Genomic DNA, 19,057 nt, shown 5'->3' on the forward strand with positions numbered 1-19,057 from the left:
TGGCACTGCAGTGTCACGCAGGATGTCCCTTCCAAAAAACCCTCCCCAAACAGCACATGACGCAAAGAAAAAAAGAGGCGCAATGAGGTAGCTGTGTGAGTAAGATTAGCGACCCTAGTGGCCGACACAAACACCGGGCCCATCTAGGAGTGGCACTGCAGTGTCACGCAGGATGTCCCTTCCAAAAAACCCTCCCCAAACAGTACATGACGCAAAGAAAAAAAGAGGCGCAATGAGGTAGCTGACTGTGTGAGTAAGATTAGCGACCCTAGTGGCCGACACAAACACCGGGCCCATTTAGGAGTGGCACTGCAGTGTCACGCAGGATGTCCCTTCCAAAAAACCCTCCCCAATCAGCACATGATGCAAAGAAAAAGAAAAGAAAAAAGAGGTGCAAGATGGAATTATCCTTGGGCCCTCCCACCCACCCTTATGTTGTATAAACAAAACAGGACATGCACACTTTAACCAACCCATCATTTCAGTGACAGGGTCTGCCACACGACTGTGACTGATATGACGGGTTGGTTTTGACCCCCCCCAAAAAAGAAGCAATTAATCTCTCCTTGCACAAACTGGCTCTACAGAGGCAAGATGTCCACCTCATCTTCACCCTCCGATATATCACCGTGTACATCCCCCTCCTCACAGATTATCAATTCGTCCCCACTGGAATCCACCATCTCAGCTCCCTGTGTACTTTGTGGAGGCAATTGCTGCTGGTCAATGTCTCCGCGGAGGAATTGATTATAATTCATTTTAATGAACATCATCTTCTCCACATTTTCTGGATGTAACCTCGTACGCCGATTGCTGACAAGGTGAGCGGCGGCACTAAACACTCTTTCGGAGTACACACTTGTGGGAGGGCAACTTAGGTAGAATAAAGCCAGTTTGTGCAAGGGCCTCCAAATTGCCTCTTTTTCCTGCCAGTATAAGTACGGACTGTGTGACGTGCCTACTTGGATGCGGTCACTCATATAATCCTCCACCATTCTATCAATGTTGAGAGAATCATATGCAGTGACAGTAGACGACATGTCCGTAATCGTTGTCAGGTCCTTCAGTCCGGACCAGATGTCAGCATCAGCAGTCGCTCCAGACTGCCCTGCATCACCGCCAGCGGGTGGGCTCGGAATTCTGAGCCTTTTCCTCGCACCCCCAGTTGCGGGAGAATGTGAAGGAGGAGATGTTGACAGGTCGCGTTCCGCTTGACTTGACAATTTTGTCACCAGCAGGTCTTTCAACCCCAGCAGACCTGTGTCTGCCGGAAAGAGAGATCCAAGGTAGGCTTTAAATCTAGGATCGAGCACGGTGGCCAAAATGTAGTGCTCTGATTTCAACAGATTGACCACCCGTGAATCCTTGTTAAGCGAATTAAGGGCTGCATCCACAAGTCCCACATGCCTAGCGGAATCGCTCCCTTTTAGCTCCTTCTTCAATGCCTCCAGCTTCTTCTGCAAAAGCCTGATGAGGGGAATGACCTGACTCAGGCTGGCAGTGTCTGAACTGACTTCACGTGTGGCAAGTTCAAAGGGCATCAGAACCTTGCACAACGTTGAAATCATTCTCCACTGCACTTGAGACAGGTGCATTCCATCTCCTATATCGTGCTCAATTGTATAGGCTTGAATGGCCTTTTGCTGCTCCTCCAACCTCTGAAGCATATAGAGGGTTGAATTCCACCTCGTTACCACTTCTTGCTTCAGATGATGGCAGGGCAGGTTCAGTAGTTTTTGGTGGTGCTCCAGTCTTCTGTACGTGGTGCCTGTACGCCGAAAGTGTCCCGCAATTTTTCTGGCCACCGACAGCATCTCTTGCACGCCCCTGTCGTTTTTTAAAAAATTCTGCACCACCAAATTCAAGGTATGTGCAAAACATGGGACGTGCTGGAATTTGCCCATATTTAATGCACACACAATATTGCTGGCGTTGTCCGATGCCACAAATCCACAGGAGAGTCCAATTGGGGTAAGCCATTCCGCGATGATCTTCCTCAGTTGCCGTAAGAGGTTTTCAGCTGTGTGCGTATTCTGGAAAGCGGTGATACAAAGCGTAGCCTGCCTAGGAAAGAGTTGGCGTTTGCGAGATGCTGCTACTGGTGCCACCGCTGCTGTTCTTGCGGCGGGAGTCCATACATCTACCCAGTGGGCTGTCACAGTCATATAGTCCTGACCCGGCCCTGCTCCACTTGTCCACATGTCCGTGGTTAAGTGGACATTGGGTACAACTGCATTTTTTAGGAGACTGGTGAGTCTTTTTCTGACGTCCGTGTACATTCTCGGTATCGCCTGCCTAGAGAAGTGGAACCTAGATGGTATTTGGTAACGGGGGCACACTGCCTCAATAAATTGTCTAGTTCCCTGTGAACTAACGGCGGATACCGGACGCACGTCTAACACCAACATAGTTGTCAAGGACTCAGTTATCCGCTTTGCAGTAGGATGACTGCTGTGATATTTCATCTTCCTCGCAAAGGACTGTTGAACAGTCAATTGCTTACTGGAAGTAGTACAAGTGGGCTTACGACTTCCCCTCTGGGATGACCATCGACTCCCAGCGGCAACAACAGCAGCGCCAGCAGCAGTAGGCGTTACACGCAAGGATGCATCGGAGGAATCCCAGGCAGGAGAGGACTCGTCAGACTTGCCAGTGACATGGCCTGCAGGACTATTGGCATTCCTGGGGAAGGAGGAAATTGACACTGAGGGAGTTGGTGGGGTGGTTTGCGTGAGCTTGGTTACAAGAGGAAGGGATTTACTGGTCAGTGGACTGCTTCCGCTGTCACCCAAAGTTTTTGAACTTGTCACTGACTTATTATGAATGCGCTGCAGGTGACGTATAAGGGAGGATGTTCCGAGGTGGTTAACGTCCTTACCCCTACTTATTACAGCTTGACAAAGGGAACACACGGCTTGACACCTGTTGTCCGCATTTCTGGTGAAATACCTCCACACCGAAGAGCTGATTTTTTTGGTATTTTCACCTGGCATGTCAACGGCCATATTCCTCCCACGGACAACAGGTGTCTCCCCGGGTGCCTGACTTAAACAAACCACCTCACCATCAGAATCCTCCTGGTCAATTTCCTCCCCAGCGCCAGCAACACCCATATCCTCCTCATCCTGGTGTACTTCAACACTGACATCTTCAATCTGACTATCAGGAACTGGACTGCGGGTGCTCCTTCCAGCACTTGCAGGGGGCGTGCAAATGGTGGAAGGCGCATGCTCTTCACGTCCAGTGTTGGGAAGGTCAGGCATCGCAACCGACACAATTGGACTCTCCTTGTGGATTTGGGATTTCAAAGAACGCACAGTTCTTTGCGGTGCTTTTGCCAGCTTGAGTCTTTTCAGTTTTCTAGCGAGAGGCTGAGTGCTTCCATCCTCATGTGAAGCTGAACCACTAGCCATGAACATAGGCCAGGGCCTCAGCCGTTCCTTGCCACTCCGTGTGGTAAATGGCATATTGGCAAGTTTACGCTTCTCCTCCGACAATTTTATTTTAGGTTTTGGAGTCCTTTTTTTACTGATATTTGGTGTTTTGGTTTTGACATGCTCTGTACTATGCCATTGGGCATCGGCCTTGGCAGACGACGTTGCTGGCATTTCATCGTCTCGGCCATGACTAGTGGCAGCAGCTTCAGCACGAGGTGGAAGTGGATCTTGATCTTTCCCTAATTTTGGAACCTCAACATTTTTGTTCTCCATATTTTAATAGGCACAACTAAAAGGCACCTCAGGTAAACAATGCAGATGGATGGATTGGATACTAGTATACAATTATGGACGGGCTGCCGAGTGCCGACACAGAGGTAGCCACAGCCGTGAACTACCGCACTGTACTGTGTCTGCTGCTAATATATAGACTGGTTGATAAAGAGATAGTATACTCGTAACTAGTATGTATGTATAAAGAAAGAAAAAAAAAACACGGTTAGGTCACTGGTATATACAATTATGGACGGGCTGCCGAGTGCCGACACAGAGGTAGCCACAGCCGTGAACTACCGCACTGTACTGTGTCTGCTGCTAATATATAGACTGGTTGATAAAGAGATAGTATACTCGTAACTAATATGTATGTATAAAGAAAGAAAAAAAAACCACGGTTAGGTCACTGGTATATACAATTATGGACGGGCTGCCGAGTGCCGACACAGAGGTAGCCACAGCCGTGAACTACCGCACTGTACTGTGTCTGCTGCTAATATATAGACTGGTTGATAAAGAGATAGTATACTCGTAACTAGTATGTATGTATAAAGAAAGAAAAAAAAACCACGGTTAGGTCACTGGTATATACAATTATGGACGGGCTGCGGAGTGCCGACACAGAGGTAGCCACAGCCGTGAACTACCGCACTGTACTGTGTCTGCTGCTAATATATAGACTGGTTGATAAAGAGATAGTATACTCGTAACTAGTATGTATGTATAAAGAAAGAAAAAAAAACCACGGTTAGGTGGTATATACAATTATGGACGGGCTGCCGAGTGCCGACACAGAGGTAGCCACAGCCGTGAACTACCGCACTGTACTGTGTCTGCTGCTAATATATAGACTGGTTGATAAAGAGATAGTATACTCGTAACTAGTATGTATGTATAAAGAAAGAAAAAAAAACCACGGTTAGGTCACTGGTATATACAATTATGGACGGGCTGCCGAGTGCCGACACAGAGGTTGCCACAGCCGTGAACTACCGCACTGTACACTGGTTGATAAATAGATAGTAGTATACTCGTAACAACTAGTATGACGACGGTATAAAGAATGAAAAAAAAACCACGGTTAGGTGGTATATAATACAATTATGGATGGACGGACTGCCTGCCGAGTGCCGACACAGAGGTAGCCACAGCCGTGAACTACCGCACTGTACACTGGTTGATAAAGAGATAGTAGTATACTCGTAACAACTAGTATGACGACGGTATAAAGAATGAAAAAAAAACCACGGTTAGGTGGTATATAATACAATTATGGTTGGACGGACTGCCTGCCGAGTGCCGACACAGAGGTAGCCACAGCCGTGAACTACCGCACTGTACACTGGTTGATAAAGAGATAGTAGTATACTCGTAACAACTAGTATGACGACGGTATAAAGAACGAAAAAAAAACCACGGTTAGGTGGTATATATTATAATACAATTATGGATGGACGGACTGCCTGCCGAGTTCCGACACAGAGGTAGCCACAGCCGTGAACTACCGCACTGTACACTGGTTGATAAAGAGATAGTAGTATACTCGTAACAACTAGTATGACGACGGTATAAAGAACGAAAAAAAAACCACGGTTAGGTGGTATATATTATAATACAATTATGGATGGACGGACTGCCTGCCGAGTTCCGACACAGAGGTAGCCACAGCCGTGAACTACCGCACTGTACACTGGTTGATAAAGAGATAGTAGTATACTCGTAACAACTAGTATGACTATGACGACGGTATAAAGAAAGAAAAAAAAAACCACGGTTAGGTGGTATATAATACAATTATGGATGGACGGACTGCCTGCCGAGTGCCGACACAGAGGTAGCCACAGCCGTGAACTACCGCACTGTACTGTGTCTGCTGCTAATATAGACTGGTTGATAAAGAGATAGTATACAATACTACTAATATACTGGTGGTCAGGCACTGGTCACCACTAGTCACACTGGCAGTGGCACTCCTGCAGCAAAAGTGTGCACTGTTTAATTTTAATATAATATTATTTATCATGTACTCCTGGCTCCTGCTATAACAACCTGCAGTGCTCCCCAGTCTCCCCCACAATTATAAGCTTTATATACAATACATTGATGTGCAGCACACTGGGCTGAGCAGTGCACACAGACTGAGTCACTGTGTGACTGTGTATCGTTTTTTTCAGGCAGAGAACGGATATATTAAATAAAACAAACAACTGCACTGTCTCTGGTGGTCACTGGTCACTGTGGTCGTCAGTCACTAAACTCTGTCTGCACTCTGCACTCTCTTCTAATCTACAGTATCACAGCAATCTCTCTCTCTTCTAAATCTAATCTAAATGGAGAGGACGCCAGCCACGTCCTCTCCCTATCAATCTCAATGCACGTGTGAAAATGGCGGCGACGCGCGGCTCCTTATATAGAATCCGAGTCTCGCGAGAATCCGACAGCGTCATGATGACGTTCGGGCGCGCTCGGGTTAACCGAGCAAGGCGGGAAGATCCGAGTCGCTCGGACCCGTGAAAAAAAAAGTGAAGTTCGTGCGGGTTCGGATTCAAAGAAACCGAACCCGCTCATCTCTATTAGAAATACATTGATTGGTCTCTGGATCCACAGTAGTCATTATGAAAGCCTATGCTACTAAATAGAACATGATACATTATAATGCTATGTCTCCTTTCTGAGATTCTTACAATGCATGTTCTTTCTGTCTACATTCACCATCCATACGATCTATCCTGGCCTGACAGTGGGATTATATTTTCTTTTGACTCTGTCCCATTCCTATGATTTCTCCCAGCATAGCATACTGTACATGTGGATTCATTAAGCTCTTAGGAGAAGATGGCCATTGAATACAGTGGCAGCTCTTTACAAATTGCGTTTGACAACTTACATCCGGAATAGGTGAATCTTCACAAGGTTGACTAGATCACATTAACCCTGAGGCTGATATGTGTGTGTTTTCCCTATAGAGCATGCTATATCATTGTATCTGGATGTCTGTTCTTATTCTCTTTATCTGTTCATATCTGTGAGAAGGTGAAATATAATAAAAATACATTATAACCATGTTCAGTGAACTTCTCTTACTTGCTGTTGTGCCACCTACATTGCAGCTGCCTAAGTAATCCTGGCCAGCAGTATATTGTCCATGGAAATCATATTCAAACACTAGTAGCTAAATACACCCATCAGCCATAACATTAAACCACTGGCAGGAGAAGTGAGTAACATTAATTATCTCATAACTATGGCATATGTGAAGGAATGGGATATATTAGGCAACAAGTGAACACTTAATTCTTAAAGTTGATGTGTTGGAAGCAGGAAACATTAGCAAACTTAGGGATCTGAGTGGCTTTGACAAGGACCAAATTGTGATGGCTAGACAACTGGGTCAGATCATCTCCAAAACAGCAGGTCTTGTGCGGTGTTCCCGGTATACAGTAGTTAGTACAGGTTGAGTATCCCTTATCCAAAATGCTTGGGACCAGAGGTATTTTGGATATCGTATTTTTCCGTATTTTGGAATAATTGCATATTATAATGAGATATCATGGTAATGGGCCCTAAATCTAAGCACAGAATGCATTTATGTTTCATATACACCGTATACACACAGCCTGAAGGTAATTTTAGCCAATATTTTTTATAACTTTGTGCATTAAACAAAGTGTGTGTACATTCACACAATTCATTTATGTTTCAAATACACCTTATACACACAGCCTAAAGGTCATTTAATACAAATATTTTTAATAACTTTGTGTATTAAACAAAGTTTGTGTACATTGAGCCATCAAAAACAAAGGTTTCATTATCTCACTCTCACTCAAAAAAGTCCATATTTCGGAATATTCCGTATTTCGGAATATTTGGATATGGGATACTCAACCTGTAGTACCTACCAATTATGGTCCAAGGAAGGACAACCAATGAAACGGCGATAGGGTTATTCATGCACATGGGGGGCAAAAGCTAGCTTGTCTGGTCCTGTCCCACAGAAGAGCTACTGTAGCTAAAGATTAAATACTGGCTATGATAGAAAGGTGTCAGAACACACAGTCCAATGCAATTTGCTGTATATGGGGCTGTGTAGCCGGATATCAGTCAGAGTACCCATGCCAACCCTTGTCCACTGCCAGAAGCGCCTACATTGGGCATGTGAGCATCAGAACTGGACCATGAAGAAATGGAAGAAAGTGGCCTGGTCTGCTGAATCACGTTTTCTCTTTTATATCATGTGTACGGCATGTATGCAGTTTTACTGGGTAAGAGATGGCAAGAGAATACACTATGGGAAAAATGAAGCTGGCGAAGACAGTGTGATATTGTTTGCAATAGTCTGCTGGGAAACTTGGGTCCTGCCATTCATGTGGATGAAACCTTGACATGTACCACCTACCTAAACATTGTTGGACACCAAGTTCAACCCTTCATGGCAACAGTATTCTCTGATGCAGGGGCCTCTTTCAGCAGCCACACAACAGAAATTGTTCAGGAATGGTTTGAGGAACATGACAAAGGGTATTGACTTGGCCTCCAAATTCCCCAGATCTCAATCCGATAACGCATCTGTGGGATGTGCTGAAAAAACAAGTCCGAGTCATGGAGACCCCACCTCACAACTTGCAGGACTTAAAGGATCTGCTGCTAATTTCTTGGTGCCAGATACGACAGGACACCTTGTGGAATCCGTGCCTCAGCAGGCCATATCTGTTTGGTAGCACAAGGGGTCCTACACAATATTAGGCAGGTGTTTTTAATTATAGCTGATTGGTGTACAGTATGTTTTGCAATGCAGCGTCAGTGATTTCCACAGTGGTTACAGTGGCGCTATAATACAGATATATGGAGATCAAAGTCAGTGCACTTTTACATGATGCAATCATGTAGTATTTATGAAGCATTACCAATGGGAACCATGAAAGAATAAATAACACAAAATGCTTATGGCCCTATTCACAGGGGTATAACTACATCCTGTTCACAGTGCCCTGGCGATATCACAACTATATAAAATGTAGTTTCACCCCAATATACTATAGCAAGATGTTCGCCATGGCAGATAATACCCCTTTCACATCGCCAAAATAACCCGGCTTTTTACCGGGTTGTTGCCGAGTCGACCCGGGTCGAGGTGCGGTGTGAAAGCGCCAAACTGAATATCCCGGGACGTCCAACCCGGTATTTCAACCCGGGTTAAAAGAAGGGTTAAACACATGTTGGACCTGGATTATTGTGCACTAAAAAGCTACAGTCCCAGGATATTCGACCCGCCTCTGAAGAAATGGTGCTAATTGGCTGTTTCCAGTCAGCTGAGGTCTTTTTACTGTACTGCACTGTGAGCACAAGTTTGGAAAGCAATCAACACAGTTCTCTGCACTCTTTTGGACCAATTCTGCATTCCTTTGGACCTAGTTCTTTACTCCTTTGGACCTCATTAGCCATGGCAAACTGGAGTGATGAGGAAGTCAGGGAGTTGCTGAGGATCAGGGGTGAGTTAGAAATACGTAGGCAGATAACAGGTACAGTCAGTGATGCGATAACATATCGCAACATCAGTAAAATGCTTGCGGCATCTGGATTTATTAGGTCCCAACAGCAGGTGGTCAATAAGTTGAAAGCACTCAAGAAACAATATCACAAGGTTTCCCAGCCCCATCCTTTCTCGTAGAAAACTGGGAACCAATCAAGTTCTTTTAAAATTACATCACACTGGTTTTAACAAAAAGACATCAACACGGCAATAACCTGGGAATAACCCAGGTCAATATTGCGATGTGAACGTCTCTTACCCGGGTTGGAGCCGTGTTCAAATCCCGTCTCTGACCTGGGTTTGCGATGTGAAAGGGGTACAAGTGTTGCTGGCTGTTAATGTAAGATGAGTCCTACGGCTTCGCCAGACAGCCTTAAATGCATAAATGCATGTGTGCATGCATTAGCTGGGCTTGGACTTCCAGGTCATCTTTCATTAAAAACAGAGAAAATAAAATGTATGCCCTGGATGGCTGCACCACTAGTTTACACTGCAGTCTTCCTCAGAGCACTTGGTGGGTTATAGACTTGGACCTCTATGGAATATTGCTGAGAGTAGTAGAAGTTACGTGACCTACAGTAGAACAAGAACAATTGATCCTCAGTATGTAAGTAAAAGAGCTGCGAGCTTGTAGTGTCCTGTCCATTCTATCTGCAGCAAAGGCAGCTTCCTGTGTGCAGCTTCCAAAGGCAGCTTCCTGTGTGCAGCTTCCAAAGGCAGCTTCCTGTGTGTAGCTCTTACTATACCAAAGCCCTGTTACAAATTTACATATACACACAACTGAGAGACTATTTACATAACACACAAATCAATTTGTTTATGTTTCGTCAGAAATTAATAATATTACAGAACAGCTAAACAAGAACATAGGCAATCAAATAAACTAAAACATTTTATTCTTCTTATATATAATGCCAGTTTTTTTGGAATGTTAAGAAGGGTTTTGTGACTACTTAAACGACAATTACAAGTACATTCCTGTCCTAAAACTACTGGAGGTGCTTTGTAATATACTGGTGATTAACAAATACAGTGCATGGACATTATATGGGATGTAGTTATGTGACTGGCAGTCAGGAGACCACCGGTCATAATACCTCCCCCTACATCCCGTCCCCTCACTATCCCGACAGTCGGCATGCCGACCAACAGGGACTATTCCCACGACACCCATAGAGTGGGAACAGAGTCTGCAGCGAGCGCAATGAACTCACAAGGGGCTTCTTGCACTCGCTCACCCCCGCCAGCATTCTGCGATCGAGATCCCGGCGTCGGTGTGCTGACCGGTGGGATCCCGGCCGTCGGTAACCTGATACACACCCCATTATATCATAGATTGAATCCACAGTTTGCCAGCTTCATTGTAATTCTGTACTCTTGCTAAAGGTTACACAGGAGGATCCGGGGGGGGGGGGGGGGGTGTCACTCGGGCCCGTGCCCCCCCTGTCGTTTCTAACTTCTTCTTTTTTTCAAAAGGAGAACAGCAGCAGCACTACTGCTATTTCCGTCAGTCAGATTTGATAAAAGAGCCGGCAGGATCCGCTGCTGCTCTAACAGCAAGTCCGTGTGGTAACCAATGGGGATGCTGGAGCTGCAGCTCCAGCCTCCCCCTGCTCACACTGCAACCTACCTCCCCCACTGCCAGCCAGCCAGAGTCCAGCCCAGGCGCGGGGTTCAAATGCCAGCATCGAGTAAGACTGTTACTTTTGATGGCGCAGAAGGCTTCATTAGCCCTCACTGCACCGCACAGTTTCCCAGCACTTCCTTCTCCACTTCCTTTACCACCATGCTAAGTGCAGTCACACTCAGCTCAGCTTTGAGAAGGCGGCCCGTGTGATTGTGACAGGGCTGTTCTGCAGATGTCTTATGCTGCTTGTTGGAGATCCAGCTGGCTACTTCTGCTAATCAAAGATGGGCAGTTTGTGTCCTGCAGTCTGAGTCTCACTGCAGTGCCCAAAACAAGGTATGCTGCACCTGCCACCACCAACTAAAAACTATAATAATTATATTGTGCTGGGGTGTCTTCCAGGCTCCCATACCTAATGGAACAGATGACCAACATTTCAACGCCCAATCAGCCTTTTCATCAGGGTGAAACACTGGCAATAAACCAGGATGCGCTCCTACAGCCAATCATTACCTGATGGCGTATTCTGTGAGGCCATGCCCCCTGTGATACCACACCCCTTATCTGGGAGCACGCGTGCCTTTGGTGCATGTAAATATAACTATTACCGTTCTGCTATCATGGTGCCCCCCCTTTCATTTTCTTCTGGATCCGCCCCTGAAAGGTTATATACTCAGTTTGGATTCATAGGGGTCTATCCCTCTGCTTTAATCTTGTGTGAACATACGCAGGACATGGCTGTGCTGAAATACAGTGCAAGTGGTAAACATTCTAATACTATGATTGGCTGCTGGTTGTTCTAGTCCCACCCACTTCAAGTCTTGCAAATGTGAGTCTAGCCAGTTTTAATACAAACATGCTCCATCCTTACTGTTGGAAATATGTGTGTACATGTTGGATGATGTGGCAGACTTACTGTACACACCAGCGGATGCTCTATGACAATAAACAGCCCAGCTGCTTAATCAGTAAATGGTTTATTGATGTTCCATACTCCCTGTTATACACACTGGTTGGATGGACCTTGAGTAGAGCCGGGTGTTATACAGCTCATCAGCCTGTGAGTGTAAGTACTGTAGGTACTGGGTCGTGGGTAAAACACATAAGAGAACATCAACATATTACATGACTTCGATACAGTCTTCTTGGTAAACACATCAGTATGAGTCCCCTCACTGACAGCAAAGACCACTACAACAGTCTTTATATTTACAAATGATTTTTGATGTTTTGCACACTCGTGACTTTTAAATCTTGCAAAGTCCCTTTGCCTATCTTGGACTTCCACTCACACCAATCGGATCTTGACGTTGCCATCTTGATGTCCTGAGGCTCATTAAATGAAATATTTGCAAATTTCTCAACATATCTCTTAGGAGGCTTGCCAAGATTAGATCTTGCAGAAGACCTATTATGTGGCTTAATATCCACTCTGGTAGCTTCTGATTCAGACACATATTCTACTGCTGGCATATCCAGTGTATCCAGTGACACATTCTTGTTCTACGTATCAACCTCCAGCTTTTCTGTAACTTGTGCTGTTTCTCTTGACTTGACAAGCTTGCTGGTACTTGAATTACGTAATCTGTATTCCATATTTTCTCAAGAATTCTACATCTTTGTTCAGATATTCTTCACCATTATCAGATCTCTGGGTCTCGAGTCTGTGGCCTGTTTGATTCTCTACAAGTCTCTTGTAAGCTGCAGTTTTCCTTACTACTGCAGACTTCTCTTCGTGATGAAGTATACTGTATGTGTGTCATTCTTGTGAAGTCATCTATGAATGTCATGAAGTATCCATATGCACTTACTGGACCACACACATCTGTATGTACTGTACTGTACTAACTAAAGTGGTGTTGTATAGTAGCTCTGCTTGCTAACCTGTGACATGGCTGACATCTTGGTTTTCCTACTATTCAGTTTTCACATACGGGTTTCTCTGTGTCAGTAGCTTACATTCCAGTGACCATCCCATTCTGTAGCTTTTGAACACTGTTGTATCCAAGGTGACCAAATCTTGCCAGAGTTCTAGTTCGCGTAACAGTGCTGTGTATATAGGACGTACATTTCCGGACACCTTGTGCCTGTAGCTATTATGATCCCTTTTTTGTTTTGCACAGTGTATTTTACTTTAGTGAAGTGAACTTTATGGTCTCTTTATTCTAGGACACTGATGGCTGTACGATTTGTTGCCATCTCTAGTACATAAAGCACATCTTGGAATTCTGTGACTTTTGCTCTAGTCCCAACTTTCAAGGGGGCTTCAATTGTTGCAGCTTTTGGAGCTATAAGCACTTAATTGCCAAACCCTTTTTTTATGTTAGTGTCACATTTGGTTAATCTATTCTCATCTACTTGCACTCCAACAGACGTTAGAAACAGATATAATTTTTTCAGTGTAGTCACTCATACTGGTGCATTCACATAACTTGGAATTGTATAATACACATCTTAAATTAATCTCATTAGACCTCCATTTTGGTATGCTGCCTGCAGTGCTGACCACATATAATTTGCCATAATCTTCCCATGTATACACATGTATAACAGTAGATCCTGGTGACAGTTCAAAACCAGACGATGCAGGGAGAGCCAAAGTGAAGGGCAACATATGTACTGTTGCCCTTCACTTTGGCACTCCCTGCATCATCAGGGTTTGAACTGTCACCAGGATCAACAGTCACTTTACATAATCTTTCAGGTTTCAATTGCATTTCCATGCCACACTTCAATGTTGTATCGTGTTCTGCTCCTTTTAGCATTATGAACCCCCTTACCTCTCTGCTCTAATCAGCTTTACTGTTAATAAGTTGCGCTGGAAACACTGCTGTCCTCACTCTGTGTTCTGTGGCAGTCTATTCTTGCATGTGTCTAAGATGGTGTCTTTGTGCTGCTGTAGGCATTCTAGTAACTTGGGGCCTGTGTACTTGTTCCTGCCTGCCTGGTCCCATAGCCTGTTGGAAATATGTATGTACATGTTGAATGAAGGTGCAGAATTACTGTACACACCAATGCGTGCCCTTGGACAAGGAACAGCCCAGTTGCTTAACCAGTGGAGTGGTTTATTTATGTTCCATGAGATACAGCCATACTCACTGTTACATACACTTGTTGGATGGAGCAGAGCTTGGGCGGAGCAGTGTGTCATAAAGCTATCCAGCCAATGAGTGTATGCAGGTATTAGGTTGCGGTGCCTGATCACTGGAAAGCGTGGATATCGCAGGTAATCTTTCAGGTTTCACAGAGACCCACTGTGGTACTATAACAAAGTGAACAAGATGGCACTGCACATGCGCAGTAGTAGCCTCAGTGGCCATCTTGGTGCAGGGAATGAAGACTCAACACTTAATATAATACACTTAAAAATTATGACAAATATCTAAGAGGTTTGTATTCAATTGTTTATAATGTCAAAATGCTAAAAATAAATTATCTTTATTCTGTCTCAGACGTATTACAGCTGCAATATACTGCCTCTGCTGCAAACCTTGGTGACAGGTGGAAGCACGCCAGAACTAGAGGAGCAGTTGGCTGATGACTATGCATTAAAAATGAGTCAACATAACACAAAGCACTTTGCTCCCCAAGATCGCAGCAAACTCTCCCTGATACCCCTAAATGCTCAAGGGATGTCTGATATCAATGTGAGTCTTCTAAACAATGTTACCAAATGAGAGTGGCTAGAGGAGCACAGGAAACTGTAAGATGTACAGCAGTAAGCAGCGATTAAGGCAAATGATGCATTAGTATGTTTGAAAGGGGAAGAGGATCACAGATGCTTAAAACAACCTATAAATAAAGAAATATAGTACTAAAAATGCCTTAAAGGAAAAAAATTATGAATAATTTTAAGGGGCCTCCTACATCTAAGGGGCCTCAAATGCGCAGTATGTAAGCTGGGACAGAATTAAAAGTATAGATAGCAAATAGTAATACTATACTGTAAACTCTTCATAAGGCAGCCACTTACCGGACACACTGTCCAGACAGGAGGATTCTGATAAATAGCTAGAGTAAGTTATATGTCATTACTGCGAATAGCAGGAACAGCAAATGGTGATTACCAGGCATGATTTGTAATACTTGATAAATAAGTCATAATGCAGGGGCATTCCCTACAAACTGTATGTACAGCGGGCCAGGAAGTAGCTGTATTACACCATAGAACCAAAAGGCAATTGCAGCAGGAGGTCCCTGTAGGAAATAGACGCCTCCTGTTGGAATCTGTGATCTGAGTGCTGCGTCCGAAGATGCAGCATCAGATCACCATCATGACCACACTCTTCTGGGTCCATGTAGTCTGTGCCCGACGACACAAACCTTGGGCTTGGCATGTTCCATTCTTTAGTATGGTCCGGTTCTGTCCCCTAAATGCGGCAGCCATGTCTATCATGCTGCGGCTATGGGGGACTGCGAGCGATCTTGCAGGATAACCAATCATGGACTGGTACGTAAACCATCGGGTTTATGTCCTAATCTGAATCAGATCTGTATATACAGTGTATGAATTCTATTTATATACCTAACGTGGTGTGAAGTTTGATAAAGACATAAATATGGAATGGCATCCATGAAAATCCTACCCCTGTGAACATTTCTATACTACTATACATTTATTGTTGGCATGCCCCTGGTGAAATGCTCTGCTGGTACTTGTGCCTCTGTACTCGTGCAACAGTTACACTAGGATACTTTTGGGAGCCCCTTTTTAGTGATAGTGCTACAAATGTCATATACATTCTGAGTTGCTAAACTATAAACCTATGTTGAGCCTTTTTAATTTCCATCCAATAAAGGGAAATACGTACGGAGAGCTGTTCTGTAGCGCATTGGCATGTGGCATCATCTGCTTTGGTGTTTACCGCCTCTTTGATGAATCCAACCAATGTCAGACCAGGTGAGTGTGCTGTACTAGTGAGCTCTGCCATTTACATATGCCATGACTATATTTTGCTATAGCATTCATTTCTACATACTTCAGTACCAGTCATTATGCTAGGTAGACAAGGTTTGATACTCCATAACGATTACACTGGTTTGGAATCATGAAGGTATATAGCATGCTGCATTGCAGTAAGATGAGCATGACCTTTTTCTGAAAGTGGTAATTTTTTGCCATTGCATAAACAATTAAACATTGCACCCTATTGTAAGCATACATAATCGGTGCCCAAGAATTTCGACCAAGACATCACTAAGGACCTTTAACTTTCCACCACTCTGTTGCAGGTATGTTATCGCCAGGCCAGGCAAGGACTTCCCTCTGCAAGCCACCGATCTGCTGTACTGCCTGGTCCCATGCAGAGAGCAGACATGTCCTCTGAAGTTTGGAGCAGAAAAATCTTCTGAAACTTCACAGGGAAGGAACCAAATACATCAGTTGTTCCACAGCTCTGAGATTTTGACGTCCATCGTATAGGTCATGGAAACCACATTGAAAATAGTGGTTGCAAACAGTATAATCTCTACCCACTGTTTTTAAATAACCCATAACTTGAAATATTGTTTTGTGCCTCTTTGTTATTATTGTTATAACAGGTTTGTCAGAGTTACTAGTTTACTGTTTATAGCATTTATGTTTCAGTCTTATTGGAAAGTTGCTGAATAAATTATGTTTTTGGTGAAGACAAAGCTCTGGGCACCATTAATGGACTGCATTCTACCTGTACCAGACCTTGCCAGTGTTTGTTCCTGAAAAGGAACCAAGTAGGAAACACTGTAGTATCAGTGCTTAGGGTAAGTGATGCATTGGCATGCGCCTTCCCCATATCCAGAAATATAGGGGGTAATTCAGACTGGATCGCTGCTGCAGCAGCGATCGCAGTCTGAATTACTTTGTGGAGAGCGCAGCACCTGATATGCGGGGCAGACTAACCCAGTGCTGGTCTTCCCCCTGCATGTCAGAGTAAATGATCGTAGATGTGCTAAATTTAGCACATCTATGATCAACTCTGAAATGAATTACCCCCATAGTCCAAAGAATGCTTGAACCGCTCAGCAGCATTTTACGAAACTTCACAGGTAAGGAACCCGGAACACCAGTAGTGACACAGCTCTGAAACATTTTCCCTCTCTTTGTCCAACATATGGGTAAATGAAACCCTTTTGAAAATATTGGGTGCACACTGCAGAATTCTCCACCCACTGCAGCACATTTTAAAGAATTATGGGCCTAATTTAGACCTGATTGCTGTGCTTTTTGTTGTCTTGCGATCAGATAGTCGCCGTCCAAGGGGGAGTGTAAATTCGTCCCGTGCAAGTGTGCGATCACATGTGTACGCTGTGCGAAAATGTCCCTCAGTCAGCGGACAGCTGCAAATCCATACGCAACTCACTTACCATCGAATGGTTTTTCCAGTGTGTGCAGTCTGTATGTAACCCAGGACTTACTCCTACAGTGCGAAAAGATCAGGCTGATCGGGGCCGGAGCTGGCGTCACACACCCTCCCAGAAAACGCTTGGGCACACCTGCATTTTTCCTGACACTCCCAGAAAACAGTCAGTTACCACCCACAAACGGCCTTCTCCTGTCAATCAGCTTGCTAATGGCTGTGCGATCGAAATTTTCGCACCAGCTTGTCGTTGTTTGGCATATGCATGCACAGTCAATCTATAATCGCCTGCTGTGCGAAAATGGTACAGTCCGGATGTGGTGTACAACTGTGGCAAGGACCTACATGTCGCTGGCACCTTATCATGTGCTCACCTCCTGGACTCAGGTGTCCCTGATGCTGATAATGACCTAATTGTCACGGAGTTTGATGTTCTTTCCTCGCATGGAGGAGCTCTGTGATGCAACACTCAGGGATTAACTATGCTAACATTTGTCCTCAAGTTTTTCTTCACCATCTACAATGAATTAACCCTCTCAGATGCAATCCTCCTATGTAGTCAGCAGTTTGTGATACCAAATGCCCATCAAGGTTTCTATACTCAGCAGACCGACCAGGGGCAGCCCAGAGATGATGCCACCATACGGCAGACTAATAATATGGCAGACTAATAGTGCCCTGTTTTGGATGTCTATGGCTTCTGCCTGTGCTTTACTGGCCCATCATGCCAAGTATCTGCTCACTCTCCATGAGGTTCCTGGCCTCCCTTCATCCGTTGTTGATGGAGATCTCTGAATGGAGGGGATAAGAGCTCTCATGTTGGTCTATTTATATTCCGGTTGGTTTGAGATAGATTATATTCCCAAAATAACAGATACACTTTTCTGCACATGGCATAGCACACAAGCTACTTACTAACAGTAACATGCAATTCATGAGTGAATGGGAAATCTCACATTCTAACGGACTAGCAGAAAGGGCAATACATTCTGTGCAGTACCTGTTAGACAAATGTTCTAGAAATGGGTCGGTTTATGGTGCTCATTGATTTGAGAAATGTACAGTACTTTGAGACATACACTTCTCTGTCCTAACAATGCCTTCTGTCCAGGCACACCTGCACTATCTGTACAAGTGTTTTGTATGAGCACGACAGGCGCCACCTCACCTGACATCGGCTGAATGCTGTATGTGGATGGAAGAAAGTAGCCTTCCTGCTAGGCTGTTTCAGCAGGGCGCACCCTGCCTGAATTTAAATTGATAAAATGCAACCTGCCCTTATGGTGGTGCCACGCTGAACTAGCCTGCCCCATGCCATCCCCACCAATGTCCCGCGGGTGAGAAAAAGTTTTGGTTTAGCAATCACCGATATTGAATAGATGTGTACGGCATCTATTCACAGTGAGGGGAGAGTTTGGGGGCAGCCCAACAGCTCAATTAATGCTGGACACGCCCATAAGAGTGACAAAAACAAGGCCACATCCCTTCAGCTGGTCATGCCCCCTATTCAGACACGCAGAAGTGCTTGATTTCTCCAAACGTCGCCCTGCCTGCAGTTCCCTCTAGATTGAACACTAAGGAAGTTACATCATTGCCATTCATTTTGTCATTCAGGAAGTGTTTGTTACACAGGAAGTGTCTCTACAGTCATTTTTCAGCATGATTGTAGTGAGTAAAAACACACTTCTGCAGCTCTCCAAAATCCCGTGGGGAATTATATACAGACCACCTTACAGATATGATTGGATGGCAGAGTATGTCCGTCCTGTTTCACTCTACATACTGTAGCCTAATTAAAGTTCTGACTGCAAATGATGAGCAGAAGTTCTTTATCCTACGATGATGAACT

At 44.6% G+C, this 19,057-nt stretch overlaps 1 protein-coding gene across 7 annotated transcripts in view; it reads left to right on the top strand.

Annotated features, from left to right (window-relative positions):
- The window catches only part of KCNU1 (potassium calcium-activated channel subfamily U member 1), a 513,844-nt gene extending 497,337 nt beyond the window's left edge, over window positions 1-16,507 (top strand). For 6 of the 7 annotated variants that reach the window (XM_063925441.1, XM_063925446.1, XM_063925442.1 and 3 more), the window contains 3 exons: window positions 14,326-14,520; window positions 15,673-15,773; window positions 16,106-16,507. In XM_063925441.1, coding sequence (XP_063781511.1) covers window positions 14,326-14,520; window positions 15,673-15,773; window positions 16,106-16,295 — 486 coding nt within the window. In that variant the 3' untranslated portion in view covers window positions 16,296-16,507. Of the gene's footprint in view, window positions 1-14,325; window positions 14,521-15,672; window positions 15,774-16,105 lie in introns of those variants that run through there. The other variant, XM_063925449.1, reaches the window with a different exon arrangement.
- The last annotated feature ends 2,550 nt before the right edge of the window (window positions 16,508-19,057 follow it).

This window comes from Pseudophryne corroboree, chromosome 6, assembly GCF_028390025.1.
Source record: "Pseudophryne corroboree isolate aPseCor3 chromosome 6, aPseCor3.hap2, whole genome shotgun sequence".
Classification (NCBI taxonomy): Eukaryota; Metazoa; Chordata; class Amphibia; order Anura; family Myobatrachidae; genus Pseudophryne; species Pseudophryne corroboree.